Here is a 25,912-nt window from a genome sequence, read left to right as displayed (position 1 = left end):
TTTGCTCTCGACCTCACATGCCTTCTCCTAATGAAGTAAGTCTGTGTTTACAACATTGAACCACAGTGCTATTTCCGTCAGCTCAGGACAAGGATCTTTCATAAATGTCTCGCAGAAATACAAAATATCCGGGTTCCATGAAATCATCTTCTTTTGAAAACAAACACGCTTGTTTACAATTGGCCTTCCGCTCCTGCAATCCTTTGTGGCTTCCCCTTCACCTTGTGTAACATCAAGATTTAATACTCGGAGATAAGCTACTACAGCCAACTGTCACATGAATACAAGGCCAACAACATCAAAACAAAAACTCTCTCATTAACAGGAAGTAATCCATAAAGCACTTGTAATAAAAATAAAATAAAAAAAAAAGTTTGACCCTTTTTTTCTTTGTTTCTGAGAAAAACCCCAGAGTCCCAGAGAAAAAGCTTAGCACAGTCACAGCACTTCAACAAACATAATCTGCTTGATGCAGAAAAATGAAGTGGCTTTACTGAGTATATGCAACTCCATCAATGATTAAATAAATAGATGTCAAGTAGAATCATAGATAACTAGATAAAGAGAGTCAAATCAGTTGCTGCAAATATGCTTGACTTCGAATTTAGTTTTTAATTTTGGGTAAACGAATAAAAAAACGGCGACCGTTAGAAATTATAATGACGGCTGCTTGAAGAATTACAATTAAAAAGATGGGCAGGTACAATCAAAATTCTTAATTTGACCAGCCACGCTACAGATGTAATCTCTCACACAAATACAAATTCCCTCAGTACCCCTGCTACTCTTTTGTTTTCATTGAATGCAACAATCAATGTAGGAAAAGTATGACAAACTTTCCTCTTGTCTTCAATGTCTTGTTGTTGTTTGCTTATTAAAAACAATTGAAGCTTTCTAGGGATGCAACGGCTTAAATATAAAGAGCAAGCCACTAACGTGTAGAAAAATTGAAAAATAAATGTCTGCAGAATATGAGAAGTTTTTACGATATTTAGCAGTAGTGTATTTTATGTTGCTCCTTTGCAAAAAAATACAGGATGAAGTAATTGGAATAGATTAAAAAAAAAAAATGGTTTAAGGAACAGAAAAAAAATAACCTTCAGATAATAAAGCCTGATGGCACATTCAAGCTTCTGCAGTTTGTGATATTGTAAAAAAAAATCTTATTTGGTAGACAGTAATAAAAAACATCTACCCTAAACCACAGAGAAGACACACTGTATTAGATCAGATAAAAGGATTTAACAGTAGGAACAGGAGATTTTTTACCACATCATGGTTCTACTGGAAAGCCAGCGGAACCGACATTTTCACTGCAGTGTAAGTGAGGGACTAATCGCAGTCTTAACTCAATAGTTGTCTTTTAGATGACTGAATACGCAAGATGACCTACATATGCGTATTACTGCTACAATCAAATCGGCATTAGTTACTGCAAAGACACTAAAGTTAGTAAATGTTCATTTTCAGTTGTCTGCCTCCCCCTTGTGTCCAAAACAGCTCAATGGCAGAAGTTTTATTTCCCTGTTACATTACTGGTTTATTAAACCCAATGATTAACAAAAATATAATGAAAAAATTAATAGTTGCAGTAGTTGTTTATGATGAAATACCCCTCCTTAATAACCCTTTGTGTGTGTGTAACATGCACTCTGAATCCGAATATGTTTTCAGAGTACATATTTTAAGTGTAACAACAGTAATATAAACTGTCACTGAAAAAAAAAAACAGGCCTGCTAGAAAATATATCTAAAAGATGTTTTTTTGCCTAATGTAATAATAGTAGCAAAATTATGATAATTATAAGCATTTTTGTACGCCTGTTTTATGCTTGTTTATGCCAAACTTATTAAAAACCCATCATGTAAAAAGTACTGAGTAAATTATATGGCAAATCTTCTATTTGACACAAACATATTTAAATGTTATAAAGGTTATGTATAAATAACCATGCATTTTTCTTTTTTTTGCCAAAAAGTAATTCACAGATAACAAAATATATAATATGATCTCCAAATTGCAGTGTTATTTATGTTTGAGGTTATTTATTATGTTTGACCTCTTATATAAAGTTGGTTATAAAACTAAAACAGAAATCCAAATGGACTTATTTGGTGTTTGAAAGTGAAACTGTCATCAAACACATATCAAGCATAATGAAAATGTATTATATTTCCCAAAGACTTTCCATGTGGTCTAAGAATTATGTTTTGTAGATAACTTCTGAAAGATGTCATTGGTCCAAAATGATTAGCAATTGTTCTTAAATTAGAAAAAGTCATTCATCATTGTTAAATATGTTTTGTGAGCTGATAAAAGAGGAGATGGTGTTTAGAGATATCTGCTACATGTCATACATATTTCATGTGTTTCATTTAGGATGTGTGCCCTCTCAGTTAAGTAAAGCCAAAATGGATGCATGGTTGAAAATATATATTCAAATAATCTCTTTATTCATTCTATATAGTTTTACACCACTAAAGACAGTGATAGGAGCACACAACGGGCATGAACATTTTTCAGTTATTTAGAGGTGGGAGGAAACTTTGCAGATTTCAATAAGAAAAATACGAGCTTTTTCTAAATTCTCATGATGCCAAAAACAGGAGAAATAAGACGGTATGTGCCAGATTGACTTCTTCCACTTGCTATTGATGTTTTATTCTGTACAGAGGGACAATTTGTACAAAATTAATCTAGATATATAACACTACATGAAACAAGGTAAATCATATATACAATATTAAATGAATCATATAGTACAGGTCACATACAAAAGGACACTTTAAGTTATCATGTTTTGGAAATAATATGTTAAAATTGAAAGATCTGCAAAGATCCTGCAGAAAGAGAACAAGCCACCAAATCATTTTTAAATCATCTCCTGTTATCATGGATGACTTGTTTTTCAGCACTAAAAGAAACCTCTAACATCTCTGACTCAAACTCATGAAATTCATAAAACACCTCTCCCAGCAAGCAGGACTGTTTCATAAACGCAATGACCTCGACAACAGAAATCGATCAGTTTGGTGAATGGCATTCCTCCAGGGTAAAAGGTACATGTTTAACATGGTAGTTTTAATTTACATCTTTTTGCATTCAAGCAAATACAGTATTAATACAGTTAACAAGCCAAGTCACAATGTCAGTTTATTTTCAGCATCTGGCATTTTTGTGGCCATTTCACACCAGTCTGTTTCAGCACTGGGCATTCTGAACGGCCAAAACGGAAAAAAAAAAAAGAAAAAAAAAAGAAAATCCAAAACCTGACATCCACACTATTAACCTCCAGAGACAATACAAAGAAATACAACACATCAAATATGAAGAAATCTACCAGACCTCCTTAGTTTAAACAATGGTACTGACTGGAAAATATTTTCCAACCTTAAAACACCTTCCTCACTGAGAAGGATACAATTCATAAAACCCACTAACCAGAAATTAGGAATAGTAGCAACACAAACATGCTACACCTTCATATTCTTTTGAGGATGTGATTTTTTTTTTAAATTTTATTTATTCTTTTGGTAGCTCTTCTCAAGTAATTTTTGTGCACTAATCATTTAATGTCAGTCTGTGAATAGGTTACTACCTTTGATAATAAATTAATCCTAATTTTAATTCAATATGGAGGATTTTAACATTTTCATAGCATACAATACCATCTTCATGCTCCTTATAAAAGAAACGTAATGAGCAATGGTCCTGATTTAGTCACGCTGCTAAAAACCAACAGATCTGGACCTCGTCTTTCATTCAACACGGCAATAGCTCCTCTAATTATATTTACTTTAAAAAAAAATAAGAATAATAATCATCCGTATTCATTTTATAGTGTATATCTACCCGACTGCTCACCCTGAACACCCCAAAGTCCTGCTTTCTGTCTTTCTTTACAGTAGGCAGCAGTTATACGACTCCTTGCTACATCCAAGCCTGCGATATTGTTACAACATACTGTAGGTAGCAAATACGCTCACAGCTTTCATTCAGGTTCATCCTTAGCGACTAAACTCAAATACAGTAAGTACCATTGTTTGAACTGTCCCGCATCGCTATGGTCTGGTTTTCAAATATTGCCAATGAACGTAAGGAAGCAAGCATATAAAAGAGCGGCATATGGCACAAAATAATAAAAAAAGGAAAGTGTCGAGATGTCCACAGGACAACTTCCCCTTTCCTCGCTATCTTTCCTGGACATTGCAAGGCTAAGGACAGGCCTCAGTTTGGTCTTAGGTGTGCGAAACAAAAGAAAACAAAACAAAATCCAACCTTTCAAACACCAGTGATCAGAAACAAAAAGGCAGGTGTCCCTGTTGAAGTCACAGATAAAAACATGAAACAAACATAATGAACACAACAGTCTTGGCACTGACAAGATGTCTGTTAGAGCAAAAATAAAGAAAACATACAGGAGATGACAGGAAAGTCTCGTCTTTCATCCGAACAATAGGGTCTGTTTTTGTTCCCTTTGAAAGAAACCAAAACCAAGAAGAGAGACCAAGAGACGATCCTTAGACAGTGAGTCAGGCAGTTCCTATGTTTTCATGTCCAATCCTTTGTGAACACACTTCTAAGAAGGAATGAAGGAGCCATGTTGTGCTGTCTGTACTCCCAAGTTCCACATTTGCAGTGAGTGCGTGGAGGGGTGGAAAGGAGGTGGTGGTGGTGGTGGGGAGGGGGGTGGGGGGGATTGAAGGACAGAGGAAGGTGAACGGATGAGGAAAATGATTGGAAAACACACTGGATGTCGTGAGGGCTAAAAGACACACAAACACACTCCCACTCCTCTTCAAATAAAGAAAAAAAACCTGAGAAAGCAGAAATCTGAGGGAGGTGGATACAGGATTTTCTGCACCAGGGCAGCAGGAATGAAGGAGAACTCAGGATTCTGGGGGCGGGGGGGACTGAAGGTGGGAAGAGGGATGGAAAGCCCAGCGTGGGTCACCAGTGTGATTCTGGCACCTGGGCGAAGAAGATGTCCATGGCTGTCGAGGGCAGAATGGGGGCAGTTTGAACCAAGAGTCGGCAGATGGTGGGACCTAGAGTCCGTCGTGGGTGGTCAACATGTCTTCAGCTCTGCGGTGGGACTCCAAGGCTTTTGTGGTGTAGATATCCTGAGGCAACTCAGATTTGCGTCGCACCATGGGCCGCTCTTTCCGCTGGTCATGCTGCAACTGTCGGATGGAGGGGAGATGAGAGTAGAAAGTTAGGCTGCTTAATCATCATCGTCACATCATCACCTTCTGTCAACCTGTCAAAATGTCCCTGTTCTTAACGGATCTTTCCGATTAACAGATTTAAACCGTGACTGTATTTAAGCGCGGCGCACTGAGCCAACAACAACTTAAAATTAAAAACGCACCGACATCGGACATTCTGATTTATAGAGCTCCAAAGCTCTCAATATTATCTTAATAAGACACCATGAGACCAATCGATGAGATGAATTTTACACTCTGTATTTATGTACTTAAATATATAATAGTGAACGCTTTGGAGCTCCATACTACCGAGACGACATGCAAGGGAAAGCAGGCACATGAAAACAAAACTCTTGATTCCAGTGTTTAGTCCATTGTCAGATTTGTTTCTGTGTTTAATTGACAAGTTTGTAATAATAATAATAACAACAACAACAACCAAAAACACAGTAAAAATATACTTTTTAATGAATGTAATTTTTTACAGTGCAAGCATGTTGAATTAGGAGACTTTGCAAGCTTATCTATAAACAGAGTGATTGCAAGAGGAAAGATGAACAGAGACAGAGAGAAAGTCAGGTTTACCTGAGTTGCGCCCTCCTCAACTGTCTTTTTTAACCTCTGAACATCTTCTATCAAAGGGACATCCGTCTCCATTGCTACAGGACTATTGAGGTCAGAGGAATCAACATACATAGAGAACTACGATGAAAAGAAAGGGAAACAAAAACAAAAACACAAAAGGATGGAGAAAAGACTTTCAATCGCATGCAAAGAGGAATTAATCAAAAAGGCTAAAAAAAAAAATTAAAAAAAAGAAAAAGAAAAAAAGAAAGAAAAAAAAAAAGAAAATCTAGTTAGTTGCAGCTATTGGTTTGATGTGCTTTAGTTGAGGTGTGGGAATCAAAGTGATTGAAAACATTTTCGTTGTTGATGTACTGAGAATTACCGTGTCAATTTTGAAAAAGATGCAAATGATTTTATGACGTTGCTGGTAACACAGTATTTATGCCATATTATATGTATTGTGCTTATTTGCCTATTTTTTTTTCCCAGACAAAGAGATGTCTGATTCAACCATTCACCCCAACTAAGCACATTGTATAATCAGTTGAATATGAACTTTCATCCTAAAGTTACAATCTTGAAGATTTCTATTTCTCTTTGGCGCCACCTGTAGGTGATAAGTGGTAAAAGCAGCAGTGTTTTTGGACTTCACTTCCCAGAGATCCAAGCAGTATCGCGGTGTAAAAAAACATGACGCTAATTGTACATTGTTTGTGACTTTTCTTGGGAATGTCAGCACACTGCAAAGCTTGAATTAGTCACCACTGTATTCGCTCAGTTGGTTATAGATGGTGACTTAACAGACATTTGTTTAAATGAAAATCTTCGAGATTATTACTTTAAGGTATGAACAAATAGGAGTGTAAGGAAACGTGAACAGGATAGGATGGAGAGGGAACTACGATTCAGCAACACAACTAGCTCACATACAACACAAGACACTAAAGTTCAGGCTCTAAGTATTTGGACAGATGTTATATTGTTAGATTATTATTGCCGTTTTGCTCTACAGGCTTTGTGCTTCAGTACATTCAATTTCAATTAATGGATACATTAAAGTCTCAGGTCTCAGCTTTGATTCGAGTCAATATCAAAAGAACTGTGTGGGAATGATATCGAAACGTTTTAATGCATCTGGCTGAATACAAGCGCACCGAACGCTCCTTTAGAACTCTCTTTATTACTCACTCTCTTGCTTCTGTCGTCAATAAATGCCCGGGGGCCAGTTCCATTAGCACACAACCATCACCGTGCTTGACAGATGAGGTGCTGCTTTAGTTCATGAATTGCGCCTTTCCATTTGTCCACTTCATCATTCTGATAGGAGGTCAATTTTTGTTGCATCAGTTCATAGAACTCAGTTGCAACCGGCCCTCGCTTGTTGACAAAGCCGTCCAAGAAACATGTAGCAGCCAAGTGTCCGACTACTTTTGAACACTGGCTTTTTGGGCGCTGTGTGTTGGGATGGCTGTATGTCACGCACTGCTCTTTTAAAAGTTGAGATAAATCGAATTCAATTATAGGTAAGACTTTAATTCGGGATTCATTATCATCATTTTTATCTTGAATGTGACGAAGCACAAAGCCTAACTGTCCAAATAGTTACGGCCTGGACTGTATTTCACATATTTAGTCTTACACACGAACACAAACACACACGCACTTTGGTAGCAAAGAAAAAAAAAAGAAGATGTTTTAAGTGATTGCACACAATGCTCACCTGTGGGTTTGATTTGGCGAGGTTCTCAATTTTGATCCAAGCCTCTTCACGTTCTTTTGACTTTGCCTTCTCTCTGTTTAACAAAGCATCAAACCTCCTGTCAATAATCTGCTCTACTCCACTGAATAACGTGAAATCCAACACAACAACTCAGCTGCAGAGTTAGGACTGATTACAGGTATGCGTCACTCAGACATCTTTTTCCGAAAAGATTAAAATGAGTGGGAAATGAGACTTTGGTTCATACTTGTTTTTCTCAGCCCTGAACTGCTGTGTGCAATCATCAAAGAGCTTCTGATTCATCTCCATGAAAAGCTTCAGAGCATTGTAGATGAGGCCGTGGATGGTCCTGTGGACACACACAAAACAAGCAAAAGAGTCAAGTCTTTACCAACACAAGCAAAATTACTGTCAAGTCCAATTATGCCCCAAAGTTTCAAACCAACATTAATATCAGGGATTGACAGTAAAATTAAAACATGATGTCAAGTCTTATAGAGCCAAACCGATTACCACCAGAATGGTCAGGCGTAAAGCATTCTGGTATAGCAGGGGGAAAAAAAAACGTGCTGGCTCGTTTGTATTTCCTTAAACGGATCGCAATTGTGTGAGGCGGCTCTAAGCTCGGGATACAGCGACAGTACTCTTGTGAAATAGTGTCAGGGGGACTTGTTTTGTTGGAACATTTGCACATTGGGCATTGAATCCTGGCAAAACGCCTCCAAAAAGACCTGAAAGAACCAAGCGGGCCCGCCTCCAGATCTGCATCGAAACTTGCCATTTTCAGTAAATTGCCAGCTCTGGTGTTGTTGTTATTGTTTGCGACAGGGAATTTAAAAAGGATCACACAGAAGGGGAGGACAATGTCAATTGAAATAGCCAGTCAATGGCAGATTTATACCCAAAGTCTACATCCAGGGAAATAGACTGCATTACTACACCCAACACTTGGCGGTAGCTAGAGGGCTTACATATTCCATACTGACAAAATGATTACAAAAATACAAAACTATTAGCTGTTACTCACCCCACTTTTAAGAATATTTTATTTTATTTAGCATAAAGCAGAGTAAGTTGAGATATTCAACTACAGTTCAAAGTGAAAGTTCAACAGGTCAAAGCAATATTTAACCAGCGACAAGGAAGTGCGTTTGACACAATAAAACTGCATTAATCCGCTTCTTCTAAATAAACATCTGGTGACTTGTGTGACTGCCAAGAGAGGAAATTCCGTGACCAAAATACCAGCACGCACTTGAGATCAGTATGCGAACTATTTTGTCAGTTATGTGCAATGTAAAGTACGTACGGAGCCTTTCGGAACATCAACACAGCCGGTGTGGAGACGCTAAACTTGAGCAGCTTACTTGTTCCAGTGGGTCTTTGAGTTGCGGTACAGAGCCGGGAACATAATGGGCAGAATCTTCGCTGCGTTGTCGCTGATCAGACTCATAATGTACTCGTTGTTCCAGTAGTACAGAGCTCTCTCTGCCACCTAAAGAAAACATATCTCAGTCAGGTATGCACTGGGAGTCGCAGTGACCACACCTGAGGTGATAGTATGCAAAGTTATGAGGGTTGGATTGTGATGATCCATCCGATACCTGAAAGTGTGGGCTGGACACACACTTGGCCAGCTGTCTGAAGAGAGGCTCCTGCACTTTAACAAACTCGGAGGGTTCGATGACATCTAAGATCTCCTCCAGCTCATTGAGGAACATCACCTCCTTGGGACTGTGAGTCTTCGGCCAGTACTTTAGTAGAGCCATTACCACCTGTTGGGATGAAGAAGGATGATGTTGACTAATCAGTCAGGGAGCACAAAGAGATAGCAGCTTTTTAAAACATGTCAAAACCAAACTTCATAAGGAATTTAAGCACACAGTATTATGCAAAGAAATAAAAATCCTCCCATCATGTTTTTATTTGACATACCGGCTCAGTTAGAGTGCTGTCTTTTTCCAAAAACTGCACCACGCAGTAGGCCAGCTGCAAAACCCAAACAAATACAATCGTTAAACTGTCAACGCATTTAAACGAATGCACGACTAAACCAAAAAAGGGAACATGGCAGGGGGACACGAGATGCCTGAGGGACAGACTGGCTGGAACATGTAGCACCAGTTTTTTATTTTACAAAACATGTAGAATGACCTGCTGCTCTCGTGAAAAGGGAGGGGGGGGAGTGGCAGGTTTGGACAAGAATATCTGAATACATTTTCAAAAAAATGTGAGCTGTAAATAATTCATGTGCTACACTGCTCGTTCAGCACAGCTTCGCAGCTTCAATGAAAACCCAAATCAAGCTTCTTATTCTGCGTTTTGTGTTGAAAATCGTACCTGTGGATGGTAGACACTGAGTGATTTGACTTTGTGAAGAGGCAATAAAACCTTCAACAGGAAAATCTTGTGCTCTTCCTTTAGTGGTAAGGCAAATCCATTGATTATGCTGTAAAAAAAAAAAAGAAAAAAAAAAAGATGGAAATGAATCATTAGAACATTAGAACAAACAAAAAAAAAATGTGTGGCGTGATTGAATAGCCGATAAGGAATTGGAATTGCTCATACTTATGAAGCTTTTAAGACAAAAAAATAAATGCATTTGAGTTTCTTAAGGCACAAGGACATTACAGCTGCATTCACCGAAGTTTACAACTTAAGCCAAGTGCCATACCTTCCAAGTATTTCCAGTAGTTCAGCTATACCATTATGGTGCTCTGTCTCATAGATAAACCTGTAAGAACAAACACAGACTTGTTCAGTGGCAAGACGCAGACTCTATTAACGAAACCAGTGATTCATATGTGGATTGGTTGTCATGTTTAAACATGAGCCGAGCAGGCGAAGAACAGCACTGACCTATAGAAAATGTTATTGATCTGTTTTCTGATGTACGCTCTCAGGCCCAGGAACTTCCCATAAATCCTGTGGAGGGTAGTTTTGAGGAAGTCTCTCTCTCTGGGATCCTCGCTGTCAAATAGTTCTAGAAGCTGCAATGCACAAAAAGTGAATCACAATACGTGCCATGTCTTATGATTGAAAAGTGCACTGCCATTTCCTTTTATCCCGCTTTTCAAAGGGCTATTGTGCAATTTGTTCTCATAAGGAAGAGCCAGTCAAAATAGGCATTTCTTACCTGCATAACAAATTTCTGGTCGATGTATTTCTTCGCTATGTTTGGCTGAAAGTCAGGCGATTCTAAAAATCTAAGGAAAAATTCATAGACGAGCTGGAACAGACACAAGATACAAACAAAAAGAGTGAATGCTGAGAATGGATTCAGGCAAAACAAAAACAAAATATTTTGATTTTTTTTTTTGTGTGTGTAATTATTCATAGGTATGAGTATAAGGATTGTTTTTCTTTTTATATGTACATAAAAATTACTAATGCATCAAACTGTAGAATGCAGACAAGGTTAAGACTTTTTTTTTTTCTCTTCTCAATTTGTCCTTGTGACGCAGACGGCTGAGAGATTTAAATGTCAACCTGGAGGTGAGGCCACGCAGCTTCAAGTGTTGGCTCGTCCTCTTCCGGATCAAACTCCGCTCCAGTAGGGTTGGACGATGGAGGCAATGTTCGGAACATATTCACAGCAAACTGCAAGAAGGGAAATGAAAATGATACTGTAAATGTTTACTCTCCTGGACAGCACGCCATTTAAGCAAACTTCCCCTCGTTGTTTGGTGTGGTTGCGGGTTATTAAAACAGCCATTTAAAACACAGGGGAAAAAAATACTGCTGACGTCTCCGCCAGGAATGATGTACAAGAGTTTTTCTGAAAATCAAAATAAGACATGCAACTTGACCTAAAAATATATATCTTTTCCTTTTTAGGTTAATGTTAACTTTGTCCTTGCAACCGGCCTCCAAGGGTTTGGCCCACAATAATCCAAGTGTCTTGTGTTTCTGGTCTCTCACAGTGTCAACTGACTCCCCTGTGGGCTGCTGTTCCCTGCCAGGCAGATCATGGGACAGTGCAGGTGGCCTACTAAAACACTGGGAGCCTTGTTTGAAAAGACGAGCTACAAGGTAAGATAGACCGTTGCTGCACTTCAGCCCATAACAGGCTGTGAAGATGACTTGCACATTAATTCCACGATGAAAACTGTAAATTGAAAGTTTACAACCGTGATTAATTCCACTGCTGGCTTTGATGATGAAAAGATACGAGTGGAGTCCGAGAGAAGATTACATAAAATTGCAGTGTCTCCATCGTGTTTACACTTCAGTTTCTGTATCGCCACACAGCTAATGATTGCGATGACATAAACCGAATTTCTCTCATCACGATAATCTTGTTTTGCTTGGATTCTCTGTTGCTGAAGTTTAGTTGCTATAAAACAAAGTAAAAGCGATTCTTCTATTGATTCCAAACAAACTGCGAAGGCCTCTGAAAATGTAAAACACATCACTCTCTTTGTGCCAGGAGAAAGTCTTTTGCCAGAAAAGGCCCCATATAAAATAAAAGCTTTTGTGTACAGAGTGGAGGTTGAAATAGCAGAGCAGGGTAGTAAAACAACAACAACGAAATCTATCGGTTTTCCTGTTTCGCAGTAGTTTTTAACCTACTAAATTCTTTGAAAAAAAAAGAAAAAAAAAAAAGTAAAATCCTATAACTGATTAAGGCAGAGTTTTGTGTTTCCATATGGGACGTTAACATCTGAGGGGAAACAAAAACTCTCAAACTTGGTCACATCCAAGGCAACTCAAAATTATTTTCCTCACTGAATAATCTGGTGATTATTTTTCTTTTAATTCGTCAATAAATTTGGTTCTAAAAAGTCCCAAAATATTTTAAGAATCTGCATTAGAAATTCCCCCAATTCCAAATTGCTTGTTGTTCCTCAGTCATCAGTGGGATTTTCCCACAAAGATGTTCACGATCAATAGAAAAGCAAAGCATCAAATCTTCATCTAAGAAGCTAAAGTCAGTTTCTTTAAAAAATAATTCTTTAAATGTACCTTAATGGGTGGCAACAGCAAGCTTACTTTGCGGTGAAGCCAATTTTAGTAGCCAATATCGGCCTATGAGTTAAATAGATATTAGCGCATGTGTTGTCCGATATGAAAACTTTTATACAGAATACTAAAACAGAAAAAGATGCTTGGGATAATTGAGAAATAGTTCTACTTTTACTCTTGTGTTTGTGGTGTCGCTATACAAATAAAATGTATTCTTATTATTACTTGAGCACTATTATATTTTACAGTTATTTCTATTAGCAAAATTCCCAGTGAAGTATATTGTTTGAGTGCTGATGTCAACGTGGACAAAAAAAAAAACTACAATTTCCACCCACCACTCCATATCTTTGCCATAAGTGAATTTAGTGTTTGATAACCATATTTTAGGGATCATTGCAAAACCATGTGTATATATATTCTATATGTGCACTACATGTATAGAGAATATCAGCCGATACATCGCTATCGGATTTTTTTTTTTTTTTTAAACATTCTAATATTGGCATCGGTGCCAAAAAGCCAGCATCGGTCGGGCTCTGCTGAACGAAGCTGCATGGATGATCTGAAGAACACCTGAAGCGAACCATTCTGATGACAAACATCAGCCGGGACACTGACTCACTGTTTAACCGTGAACTTATCTTCCGTCCTTATTTCAGCCTCCAACCTGTTCCATCCCGCAGCTACAGTTTGCCCATGTTCTCAGTCCAAGGTTCACCCTCATCTTCAACATTAACCACAAAGTCAACCCCCTCCGGTACTGACCATGTGCACCACCTCCGGGTAGATGGGCTCTGTGATGACATTCCTGTTGTGGGTGATGTACTCCACCATTTCGCTCAGAGCCGCCCGCTTTACTTCCTTCCATTTCAGGTCACTCAGCGGGTCAGACAGGAAGTCGAAAAGAACGCAGCACTGCCGTAGCTTCTGGATGAAGAGCTTCTCCTGCTCCGCGGGGGCCACGTCTGAAGAAGGACGAGAGGATAAAAGTGAGGTGGGTGACGGGAACGAGAAGAGGGAGGAGTCCGGGAACGGCCTAAAGTGACAGGGCAGCACAATGGTGACAAAAGTAAGGCGACTGAGAATATAGAAGAATGGAGTCGTGTTAAAAGAGTGAAAGGGGTCAAAAAAGAAAAAAAACAACAACAACAACAACAAAAAAGAGTGAAACAGTCAAGGATGACCGCTGAAAGAGCAACGGGTTAAACAGCAAAAAAAAAATACGAGGCTTCAAGAGTGCGATGAAGACGGGCGAGTGAGTCATGAAGACTGAGTGCACTGAGGAAGAGAGGCTGAGATGGTGAGAGCCCAGGGGGGGTGGGGGGTGTGGGGGGGGGGTATAACGATGGAGCAGAGTGGACGAGAAAAGACAGGACGGAGAAGGATTTGGGAACTAGGTGAACGGTCACAGTCCAGCCATTCCTCTCTCTCTCCCTCTCTGTACACACAGAAAAAAAAAAGAAAAAAAAAAAAAGAGATATATTTATATAGGAAACCCAGCTAGTCATTATATTTGTCCGATGCGGTTTGAGGGCCCTCTGTTTTGCTTCATTTTCACCCGAGTTACTGAAGAGCGCCGGCTCATAAGCAACACAGAGTGAACACTTCCCACATGACAACACCAGGAGGAAACCAGCATTGTCCATACTCCGGATTCCTACCTGCTCACGTGGTGCAGTAATAACACACACACACACACACACACACACACACACACACACACACACACACACACCACAATTATGTAGTTATGCGACTTTGATGTAGCCCGATTCTCCCCGGTGACGTTTAACGTGAGCTTTGTAAGTCAGAGTTGAAGAAAAGTCTTCACGCGTCCCCGAGGCCTCCCCCCGGGTGATGGCTGCTGGTGAACAGGGCGAATCAGACCGGCTCCTTCCACCCACCGGCTCCTCTGACGCTCATCGATGAACATGTTGGAGCTCATTGTTTTTAACACGCCGACTTGTTTTTGCACGTGTTAATTTGGGAGCATTACAGGAGCAGCTAGGTGGACTTCAAGCGGGGCTAGCTTTCCCCCCCCTCCGTTTTCATTCCTTATGCTAAGCTAACTGGCTGCGAGCTATAGCCTTAAATTTGCAAACAGATGAAAAAAAAAAAAAGAGTCCCTGCAAATAAGGCATAAAAAAATTACATTTCACAATAACCTCTGCTTCTTTTTAAAAGATTACCTCAAGTTTCTTCCTTAGCTGATTATAAATTAGGTTTTATATTCGCTGTGGCGGTGATCAAATAGGAACATTCAAAATGTATTCCTTCCCTGGACTCAGGTGCGAGTTGATTTACCCTCTAGAGGCAGCTGCACGCGACACAGATAAGTGGCGTGTCACATCAAGATGCGCTTATTTGGTTAGTGATTTACATTGCATCAACAAAACAGACATAAATGCGGTGCTTCTATTAGTATCTCTGCTGGTGAGGTATGCTGTGTATCTGGTGGAGGATAAGGGTGCTCGGCGTTACTGTTCACTGCCTACACACAGAGAATATAACACCTACAGCAGCTTTACATTCAGGTTTTGCTCCGTTTCTGCGCCGAGAACCGTCTCTTATGAGCAGATTTCGTCCTGAACTTTGATTCATGCGGTTTAAAAGAAGTTGCACGAGGATAGAGTCTCCAAGAGTAGAACCACATTTACACAATGTCATAGTGACGTCAAAAACTGCACTTAAGACGATCCACCCTTTATGCTGTTAAACTTCAAATCATCCCAGTGCACCAAAAGCTGGGTTTTCTGCGCAGCACAATTGCTAATCAGTGAGGGTTCGGCTTTAACAGCAGGATGGCGCTGAGCCTCGGACACCGAGTGCGCATGATGAAGATGTTGATGCCATGTGTCGAACTGAAGTTTATCAGATATACACATAGCAGAAAAAAAAAAAGAATCCAATTTGTCTTCTCCGGCTTTCCTGCAACCTGTGGGCAGAGCACTTACAATTACCAAGATAAGCGAATTAGCCAAATTATGATTTATGATTTTGGCACAAATGAGGAAAATGTAGAAATAATACCCAACTGATAAGGGAAAACTGAACGCAGCAAACTTGCTACATGAATGCAGAAATGTGTGTAAAAAAAAAAAAAAATCAAATTATTTCGAGATGAATAAATGCACTCTTTTTGTGTTACGTTGTTCTATTCCATCTTGTTTTAATTAAGACTAAAATTAATGAGCAAATAAACTAACTGCCATAAAAAAATGTTTTTCCACTACTCAAGTCATGCAGGTGGAAAAATCAGCATGAAAAAACTTGGAGGGAAATAATAGCTCGCTGAACTTATTCGCTCATTCCATAATTTTAGTTGGTGTACACAAAGAATGACAAAGTAAAGATTAGAGGAGGGTGTGCGCGCGCGCACGCACACACACACACACACACACACACACACACACACACACACACACACACACACACACACACACACCATGACATTCTTGCCATCAGGCAGATTATAGGTAAGAAGAGAGATCTCCTATTCAGACATAATGGAGACTTGGCGCGGACATACACACACTTCTGCAGTGTCAGTTCCAAGTTGGCCAATTTATCTTGATGACAGTGAGAGGCTGGGATTTCCAGAGAAGGTGTGTGTGTGTGTGTGTGTGTGTGTGTGTGTGTGTGTGTGTGTGTGTGTGTGTGTGCGTGTGCGTGTGTGCGTGTGCGTGTGTGCGTGTCTGTCTGTCTGTCTGAGAGAGTGCGGCCCTTTCGATAATGATTTGACAACCAATGGGGCTGTCAAAGCACAACGAGGGAGACTGAAGTTCATCCAAGACATTTATCTTTATTGTTGTCCAATGAAAAGCAGCTGCGAACTGTCACACAGAGCACCTGTCAAGAGTGAGGCCTGTGGTAGGTCAACTGAGGTAGAGCAGTTTAAACTCAGAAGGCCGGTCGAGAAGATTAAATCGGTCTTGATTATCTTTTTAACACCAAACTCTTGAACTCCCTTTCTCTCTGAAGCATGAGGTTTGTTTTGTAACGTCCATCGGTCGTGGTCGCAGTGGGACCAGAAGCTGGACTGGAATGTGCTGCCATGCCTTGCACCGCTGACCGTGTCAGACTTGTGTTGCTCCTATTACATAAGTCTGTCTGCCTGTGTTATAAAGTTTCTGCGCGCTCCTAAAATACCCAGAGGGTTGCTGTGTAACAGATAAAGGCCCAGTGTTGTGATCCCAAAAATTGATGTTAACCACAATGTGACTTCTATTAATGCAATTCATCGAAGCCTCCGGCGGGAAACAAGCATGTGCATGCAAACACACAACTATCGTGTCTTGTGGAGAACAGAGAAAGATTTATCTTCAGCCCCCCCCCCGCCCCCCACCCACCCACCTCCCCTCTTCAAAACAAAGAAAAATAAATACGTGGAGTCACATTGGAAACACAGTTTCTACTTTTTCCCCTGTAAAGGGGTCACATGAAGAGCTGCTAGTCGGGAGCTGGGACTGGTTTGGCCATCTGCTTTATTGACAGTATGTTACGATCGATGTAAACATTGACCAATTACTATTTATAGCCATGGAGACAGACAGACAGTGTCACAGATTTGAAGGCATATGAGCAACCAGTTTGGCCACATTCATTGATCAAAACTATTCTGGATGCATTTTAGGCAACGCCTGAGAACACATCCAGTTTATGTGTTTTAGGGTGGGAATCATCAGAGGCCCCGTGATGCAAAATTATCACAATATTTAAATCACTGTAAGATATTATTGCGATTTTAGACATTTTGCGGTATGCCGAGTACTGTAATGGCATTATTTGTTATATATTTGGATTTATTACCTTTTTTTAAACTGCAAATTATGAAGGAAACCTGCATCCACATTTGTTTTAGCTCTCAGTCTGTTTATTTCATTTCAGTCATTTTCATAGGAGCAAAATCGTGTCGTCAAGAAGGCAGACTGACTCAACACTGTCATAAACACCTCTCAGACATACAGCATGCACCTGGCAAATGTATTTATTTCATTTTAAGAAATATTTGATAGTTGCCGTTTGTGTATCGATAAAATATTGCAATACTGTGCTGCATGGATTTGTAGCTCCATTCCTTTCAAGTGCATCACCTGGATTAAGGCCCATGTTTTGTTTTGTTTGGAAATAGTTGAAAGGTACTGTATGCATCATTGCCACACGTGAGTCACGGTTGCAATGGGGAGGTTCCACGGTCACTAATTCAGATCCTTCACGGTGCTCGTTATTCAAACTATGTCTTGCACCTCAAGACAGACGGAGAGGATAAAAGAGTCAAAGGCCCTGTTCACACTTGGTGCTAAAAAGCATCTTTGGTGATACGTTTAGCCCTCCAAAATTGAACATGGCTGTAAATACAGGTATGCGTGCACCCAAAATGTCCAGAGGATGACCTGGGATGCGGAGGGAAATCTGAAGATAGTGTGGTGTGAATGTATTCCTAACAATGCTTGTCGTGTCTGAAAAGCTAAGTGAATTTGCTAATACTAACCAAACATGGATGCTAGATTTCAAATCTATACCCGAGACGAGACACCATAAATAATCTAGTACGTGTCCATGCATATTATGACCTTTGAGGGGGTTCGAGTTCCCACATACAAAACTAAATGGAAGTAGGGCAGTGAAACCACATTTAAGTAACTCATTCAGACGCGAGGTCCAGGCTGTGGTCTGTTTCAAATGGATCTGGACTTCATCTGTGAAGGTCGTGATACAAGCCTTTTGGTGTGAACATGGTCAGAAGGATAGAAGGCGCACGGAGAAAGAGAAAAGAGGCAGAGAGAGTCCGATTGTTCTCCAAACACTGAGTTGTCATTCAAGGCAGTCGCCTCTGTGGCTCAATAGAGTGTAATCAATAATTGCCCAAGGCTTCATCTAACGCCGGGCTGCACCCGAGTACAGTGGGAACAGGCCGGCTCTTTCAAACATGACTGAGTACATTGTATACACGTTAAGAGGCCGAGTCTCATGTTGTATTCCTAAAATATTTCTGCGCTGCACTGACAAAAATGGCATGGTCATATTGACGGCAGTGCTTTGTTGACAAAAGACGTGACTTATGAGACGCCTTACAACTTCTTGTTTGGAGGGTGGGGGTGGAGGGGGTGGAGAGGGTGAAGTGGGATGGGAGGGGAGGGGAGGAACTCTCAAAGGTGCCTGAGCATGTCACTCATAGGACTGGTAAGGAGGGAGAAGGGTGGAGAAGGTGGCTGCTGCCTGCTGCAGAGCCGTGGCTGTCTACAGCCTACACACTATGACCAATTTGTGCCCAGATGAACTGGAGTGTGACAAAAAAACGCTGGGCCGGCGGAGAGGAGCCGAGAGGAGCCGAGAGGGAGGTGAGGAAGACAAGACGATGTTTGACTCCCGTGCAGCTTCTCCTCATAGGCTGGGATTAACAGCTGCACGCAAACATTGTAGAAACACACAATTACAGACAAACACATGAAAAACTAAGGAGAAGAGACCCTTCCCCAGGCTATGACCTCACTTCCTTTGACATCACTGGCTTGGCGGGGGGATGGGCAGAGAGCAGCTAGCTAGTAAAACCAGATTTCTATGGAGCTGCTGTGTCTCACAGCTAAGCACACAAGCCTTACAAACAACAATCACTCAGGACCTTTTCAAATGAAACAAGAGCCACTTTCCAAAACAAAGAAACCACGGTGTTATATCTCAAACAGCTGAATGCTGACTAACCAGGCAGTTACCAGTGGAGAGGAGCCGGAGCACAGCAACACACAGCTCTTCTCTTTTCTTAATTCCCCAGGACAATACAGGAAGAATAATATGTCCTTACGTACCTCTGAAGTGCATAAGAGCCACCGGCTGGAAAGGCCCATTGGAATTGGGTGCATCCACAACCATCCTGTCTCCAGATTTATTGCATGTCAACATCTAAACCTCAACCAGGAAGGCGATCCACTCAGGGCGAGAGGCCAGCCTCCATTTTAGCACAAAAGCAGATCAGAAAATGAAGCTCTCTGCTGCTGGAGGGAACTGGCTAGTTAGTGATGTAAGCAGTGGAGGAGCCCACCGATTGGCTGAGCTGGTGCTGCTCTGGAGCAATAGGGGCGAAGGCTGCTGTGAGAGAGGGACAGTGATTGGATGAGAAGATGCACCGGGGGGAGGGACGTGCACTGGAATTTTTGGTCCGGCTCCTCCTTTCCACTCACTGCTCACTGGTGACGCTCTGCGAAGGGCAGGTCCTGCTACTGATCTTAGATCAGATTGATTTATGTCTTTTGCACCTTTTAGCCATTACCAGGGGTTTCAGCATAATCTGACTTAGGATAAGCAGCTGGAAATAACTTACTCTTGAGTGTGCTTAGAGAGAGGGGCCCTGGCTGAATCTTCAAAGTCTTTCATTGTTTCCTCCTGTCATCTCTGCTTGGGTCTTTATCAAAGGGAGGTGGAGAAGAGGGTCAGAAGGGGCCTCGAATCTTTGGATTCAGTGAGGAAGAGAGACAAGAAGAAACCACATGAGGACTAAGGACAATGACGAGTGAGGACTCAATTCTCTAGTAGCTTCGACAAGAAGAGCCACTGGAAACTGTGCCTCTTGATTATTAACATATGAAATAATGTAAAATCAAATAAATCATTAGATCCAGTCTTGAACGACAGTTTCAAAACACACAAAATAGACGATTGCACTTTGTACTCGCCAGTATGCGCAAAATGAAGCCACGATCAACCACCTTCGTCGGCTTTACGTAATGTACACATAATGTGGAAAGGGTTGAATGACTCACACTATTTGGAGCAACGGCAGAATCTGCTGCATTATCTTTTTGTGACTGACGTCCGTGTGCTTAGTCAAATTAGCAGTAAACAGGAAATGAAAGCAAAGGGACAGAAAATTAAATGCACAGGAAACTGCTGCAGCTCCTCACAGCTATGAGTTCATCCGATCACTCAAAGATAAACAGTTAAAGATGGGTGTCATCGTCTGTCATATCATGTGTCACGAGTTAAAATCTATAGGTTAATGCTAATTGTATTAGTTATTGTTAATGTGGCTAACACTGAAGTGAATGATTACTTTGAGAATGTTTACACCAGCATATTCAATAGTTGAAGACACTGAATGAATAATCTGCATTTCATCTTTACATAATGAAGCAGCTTTCCCTCTTTTCATGTGATTTATCAGAGGACGCGCAGAGAGAAACCACATTCAAACCACAAGGCAGACCTGCTTTTTCATAACAGCGTGGCTCAGAAAACCATTTCACACTCATTTCATAGTCATTTAAAAACAAGGGAGCTGCTGTTTCCCAACCATGGACACAGTCAGACAATGAATTCAAATGTAATGAAGAGTCCACCAAAGAGGCCCGAGATGTACAGTATGGTACAGTTACCCTCCACCGCATCCTGGTGACATTTAGGGGGTCATTACGGATTTGTTGAAATAATTAACTATAAAACAAATGGTCTGGTATAGACTGTTAAAGATAAATTATCCCCCAAAATATATGCCTGAATTATTTTGATCAATCAAATTTCTCTTTGACAGCTCTTTTTTTTTCTCTCCAGTAGGTGCAACATTAAGTTCATGGTGACTAAAGAAACAGGATAGTATGAGATATGAGAGGAGAGGAGAGGAGAGGAGAGGAGAGGAGAGGCGAGGAGAGGCAAGGGCAAGTGTATCGCAATTCTCGCTCTTGGCATTCTCTCACTGCGAGGCCAAAGCCTCTTCAAGAGGTGCCATTACATTCCACAGCCATGACAACGGGCGCCGGTATTTTCTGAAAGCTGCCACTTACTTCCTACTAGTTGGACAGACTGGGTAAGAGTGTATTAAACTTTAGCTGTAGCTAACTCCTTTGGAGTTTTACGTGACAACAAATATATATTTTCTGACCAGGATTGAACAGATCCTGTTAACAAGTGCTGTCTGTGTAGCCTGATATATGTTGTATAATATGCCCCTAACACTTCAATTGTGGTCCAAAAGCTAAAACATCAGTGAGTCATACTGTTACAATGAGAGCCATGTTTCCTTACAACTATGAATACACACACTGCAGTTCAGTTTGAGTCAGTCCTCTATTCACCATCCTGATGGTAAAAAATACTTTTTACAACAAATATATATGAAAAACATTTCATTCCTATTTTATTTAAGTTATTAAACTTTATCCTTGTTGCTGTTTTTTAAACATTCACATCTTCAGGAGTTACTCAAATGCACTTCAGTCAAAGAAGAGAGACACAAATAAATTAAAACCAAATAAAGCTGTCAGCCTTATTCTTCAAATCAGTTCTGCTTTATGACAACAGCTTCACTCAAATGAAAAACCTTAACATTACAGCCAAGAACAACAAGAACAACAACAGCCCTTCTGTGTTCAGCCAGCAGACGGCAGCACAGGCCGCACCATTTGTGCAAAAGCCTTTTGAAACACAAACCCATCTCTAAATGTTTTACACATGGAGCAACATACTCTTTAGTCATCTTCATCAGAGATGCACTGTTGTCCTACTGACAACATTTTAACCCACAGCAGCAAGAAAAACTCTGTGAACCTGCAGTCACTTGATATTAAAGACAAAACCATGAGACAAAATGTCTCACATCTGATTCGTAACTAAGATATGTGATAATTATGTATTTGTTTGTTTATCCTCTCCCTGTGTTATACACGAAAGCACACACACATGCACAATACACAGAGAGAACAAAAGTAACTTTAAAGCACACAGCACTGAATGGGCCACTTTGAGATGTCTTCTTTAAAAGCTAGAAAACAAAGTCTCCTTAGAAAATACCATCTTGGCATCCCTTCTCTCTCTCTGTAACCTGATTCTAATCTCGCAGTACATCTCAGGTGAGCTGTTGTTATATTTCATTTTCACTCTATTTAGTAACCGATATTTTTAATGATTAACTGCACACATAAAAAAGAAAAACTATCGTGGTGAAGGGGGGAAACAACAATTGCTACTTCACAATGTATGTGAAATAATGCTGACATTGTGATTCGGGAAAGATTTTACAGAAATCTGATAAAGTGAAATCCTATCAAAATAACATTTTGCAACAAGTGACACAAATATTGCACTGTTCAGATTTGGTTAGCAACTACTTATTATTTATGGTATCAATTACTTTGTAGAAAACGTTTTTCAGTGAGTCATTTGGTCCAAAAAAAATAGGTGCAAATTTATTTTTTATGTCACAGATGACGTCTGTAAATGTCTTCTTTTCTCAAACGGTCCAATATCTAAAGATGTTTAATTTCCAATAGTACAAAACAAAAAATAGAACATCATGGCTTTGGAGAGACTCAAATTTGATGATTAATTATCATTATAATTCCTGGTTTGTTTTTTGTCCATCTATGAACCAATTAATCATCCAGTCTTTCAGCTCTAGCTCGGATAAGTTCAAAAGTATTAGTGTGTTCTCTAAAAAAATGTGTTCAAAAGATAGCAACTGCAACACAATATACGTACTGCAGTCACCCATAGTAAATAAGAGGATGCCTGAGCAAGTAGTTATCTTCAGTGCATCTGACCTTCGAAACTAAAATCACAAACCATTGCTTGAACTGTAATTAGAGAGATGATTTGTCCACCTCTCTTTTTTTGTAAGTTTCTCATCAAAACTAACAGAAACAGAGAGTCTGCACTAGAAACGACAAGTTAATCATTATTTTTTTTAAAGCAATAGTCATTGTACATCTGTGGACACGTCTCCCTCCAGCTTGCAAATCCCCCTCGCAGTGCACCCCTATTGTTTCTCCGTAGTGTCATCCAGGTATAAGAACAAAGCATAGCAGGGTATAGTTTACAGGAAACCACTTAGGCCAGATCCTGTTTGTAATGCTGCGTGTAAACAAAGAAGCCATGAAAGATTGATGGAAATGTTCAAACCTCAACCTCACTGTCTCGTTCCAGACTCAGTATCAGTGCAAAATGTACTAATTGAATCAATCACTATGGTAAATTAAAACACTCACAGTGGCACCAGCTTGCGATAATTATGAGGGTTGGTTAGCTGTTCATTAAAATATCACTGAAACACGTAAAAAAAAATTCCACCACAGTCATTCAAACTGCCTGGCCCGGCTGTATTATAACATAAGCTTCTGCCAAATTGTGTTTGTGAGATGCCTGATGCTCGGCGATACAATAGTCTACAGTTTGTGTTTGATTCTGAGTCATTATTAGAGAGTCCAGACTCCACCGCTGTCTTCCAGTCTCCTGTTCAGTCAGTCAGCGTTATCTTACATGACGGAGCCCTCCAAGAGTTAATATCTGTTTCTTCCAGGTACGGCAGGAGTTGCAGCTGATTGCACATCATTTGCATTACAGATAAAGCTGATGGGCAGTCGGCTTCGCGATAAATTATGTAGTGAGCAAAGACCTCAAGGTTAAAAAGGCGGTTATGAGGATCCACCAAGGCTATGAATTGTTAATATGATTCCATTCATCCATATAGGCCAAACATACAATCTTAGATACAGGTCGTCTCGTGTCTTCCAGAAGAAGAGTAGCTTATGCCTGCATCTGAGTTATTACAGATAATGGAAAATGTAGTGGGGTATTTTAAGAAAACATTAAGATAATAGTGATTGAGAGAGAAGAAGCTGTAAAATGAAGGAGGCATACCTGCCAGCGCAGGTAGCTTCTGTAGCTCTCTGTTAGCACTGAGGGGGAAAGAGGAAGTGCTGAACCTCTTCTCTCTCCTCACGGCCGAGTGTGACCCCGGCTGCTTTACCCTCATCAGCTGAGTTGCGGGAGGCACTTTCTTATTGGAGCCCTGCAGAAACAAGAGTCGCAGAGGAAGGGCTCCTGTTACTGGGGGTTAGGGCAAGGTAGTTCCTGCCTCAAAGGAAATGGAATCACTTTACTCAAGAGAGGAGAGGAGACGGAGAAAGAGAACGAGAAGGAGAAAAGGAGAGGAGAAAGAAAGGAGAAGGAAAAGAGAGGATGGGGTGGGGGGGTGAGGGTGAGGGTGTTGTGGTGGGGGTGGAGGGGGGGTGGGTAAGGGTGAGGGTGTTGTGGTTAAGGGTCAAGTTCCTTTCCGAATCAGATCAGGTGATTCTCAGTGAGGCAACCCGATCAGAGGCGGCAGTGTATTGTATTGCATCTGTTGACAGAGTTTGTGATGAACCTCAGTGGACAGAATTATTGAACACAGTTGGAGCTGATAAAGCTGTCAATGGGAACAAACAGCAGGTCGAGCAGTCAATCAATCAGGTCTCTTACAGTCTCTATGTACTACACTCAACATCACCGATGTATATGTCAGATTATGATGGGGACAAAAAATAGCCTCTGCAAGTCATTAAACTTAAAAGCAAATCAGTCAAAAAATATGTTTCCTCAAGCTGTCAGGGCTCATTTTAACACCAAATAATATCAAAAATAAACAAAAGAGAGATTAAGTAAAAAAACATTTTTAAATGTACACCAGCAAGTAAAGAGCATTGCTCCTGTAAGCATCTCGATAACATTCCTGAGAACAATTAATACATTTCAAATGCAATTGAATTAATGAATTGAGTAATATTACTACTCAGTTTTGTTGTGTCCTTATAATAATATGTCACACTGTGCAACTTGGCTGGTTTTTATATTGCTTTCATCATGCACATTTTACATTAAGCAGTGAAAGCAGTTAAAAGTTCGACAATACTTACTTGGTCATCTGCAGGCCCATTTTTACTTCCGGATTTTTTAGATCTTCCGGATTTGGAGGATTCCTAAAGAGTGAGAAATCAATAAAGCAACATTCAAACACAACAGGAATTAGGTGATGCTAACATTTGCTAAATTTGCATCCAAAAAAAATAAAAAAAATAAAAAAAAAAATCCACATTACCTTTTCTTTTTTGCTCTTGTGAGGCATACTGAGATGGGAACCCCCAGTGTCAGCAGGTGAAACTTTGGCGAGTCACACACACACTGACAGCGGATGGCTGGTTAACGTTCGTGCGCGTTGATGAGGCTTTCACGACTGACCGTCCGAGCACCATGTGACCGAGTCCGAGCCACCGGAACGTGTCATCCTTACTTCAGCATGCCACAACTCGCGCCTTGGTAATAAGATATAGGTCATAACTGAGGAAAATACGGTCCATGTCCGCTGTCAGCATCCAACTTGCAGCTGCCGTGAGCTGCACTTTCTGGTACCCTGCAGCCCGAGAGGTGAATGCGTGTGTCCTGTCCCGGTTATCAAATCAAATGTGGTTACTGCCACAGGAGGGCAATGTTGCACCTGGAAAAGAGGGGATAGATGTAGTTTTCAACTAGGTCTTTGACCCTGATTCAGGACAAGTCCTGCTCTGCCCTACTAGTAATCCATTCATTTGAGGCATTCACCACTCGTTTAAGTTATGTAACGGCCGATGTTGTAAATATGAATTTGCCAGAGGTTGTGGGAGTGAAAAAATGTTGAAGTCTGGTGGTGTAGGTCTCTTTGATCTA

At 40.5% G+C, this 25,912-nt stretch overlaps 1 protein-coding gene across 4 annotated transcripts; it reads right to left on the bottom strand.

The window, feature by feature from the left end:
* Positions 1–2,424: 2,424 nt before the first annotated feature.
* On the bottom strand, positions 2,425–25,613 carry ppp2r5ca (protein phosphatase 2, regulatory subunit B', gamma a). 4 transcript variants are annotated; one of them, XM_069152377.1, is made up of 16 exons: positions 25,308–25,613; positions 25,126–25,188; positions 24,092–24,242; positions 13,232–13,431; positions 10,988–11,098; positions 10,635–10,727; positions 10,358–10,488; positions 10,173–10,232; positions 9,839–9,947; positions 9,434–9,487; positions 9,103–9,273; positions 8,866–8,993; positions 7,746–7,847; positions 7,499–7,571; positions 5,797–5,913; positions 2,425–5,184 (listed from the first exon to the last, which is right to left on the bottom strand). In XM_069152377.1, the coding sequence occupies exons 1-16, from the start codon at positions 25,332–25,334 to the stop codon at positions 5,050–5,052; spliced, it is 1,725 nt and encodes a 574-aa protein (XP_069008478.1). In that variant the 5' UTR covers positions 25,335–25,613; the 3' UTR covers positions 2,425–5,049. The 4 variants fall into 4 exon arrangements, with proteins under 4 accessions (XP_069008478.1, XP_069008479.1, XP_069008480.1 ...); XM_069152378.1 differs by lacking the exon at positions 5,797–5,913 and having other exon boundaries at positions 25,308–25,612; XM_069152379.1 differs by lacking the exons at positions 24,092–24,242; positions 25,126–25,188; positions 25,308–25,613 and adding an exon at positions 19,273–19,441.
* Positions 25,614–25,912: the final 299 nt, after the last annotated feature.

Source organism: Embiotoca jacksoni, unplaced genomic scaffold (genome assembly GCF_022577435.1).
Source record: "Embiotoca jacksoni isolate LCO1_2020_lvr unplaced genomic scaffold, fEmbJac1.0.p SCAF_18, whole genome shotgun sequence".
NCBI classification, from domain to species: Eukaryota; Metazoa; Chordata; class Actinopteri; family Embiotocidae; genus Embiotoca; species Embiotoca jacksoni.
The sequence above is the reverse complement of the archived record's forward strand: the minus strand, read 5'-3'. Positions and strand labels throughout refer to the sequence as shown.

Bases quoted from the DNA above. Each gene is read 5' to 3' on its own strand.
- ppp2r5ca (XM_069152377.1), bottom strand. From the start codon at position 25,334: ATGCCTCACAAGAGCAAAAAAGAAAAG. The intron at 25,189-25,307 runs GTAATGTGGATT...CTCACTCTTTAG, and splicing joins ACAAGAGCAAAAAAGAAAAG to GAATCCTCCAAATCCGGAAG. The intron at 24,243-25,125 runs GTAAGTATTGTC...TTGTTTCTGCAG, and splicing joins ATGGGCCTGCAGATGACCAA to GGCTCCAATAAGAAAGTGCC.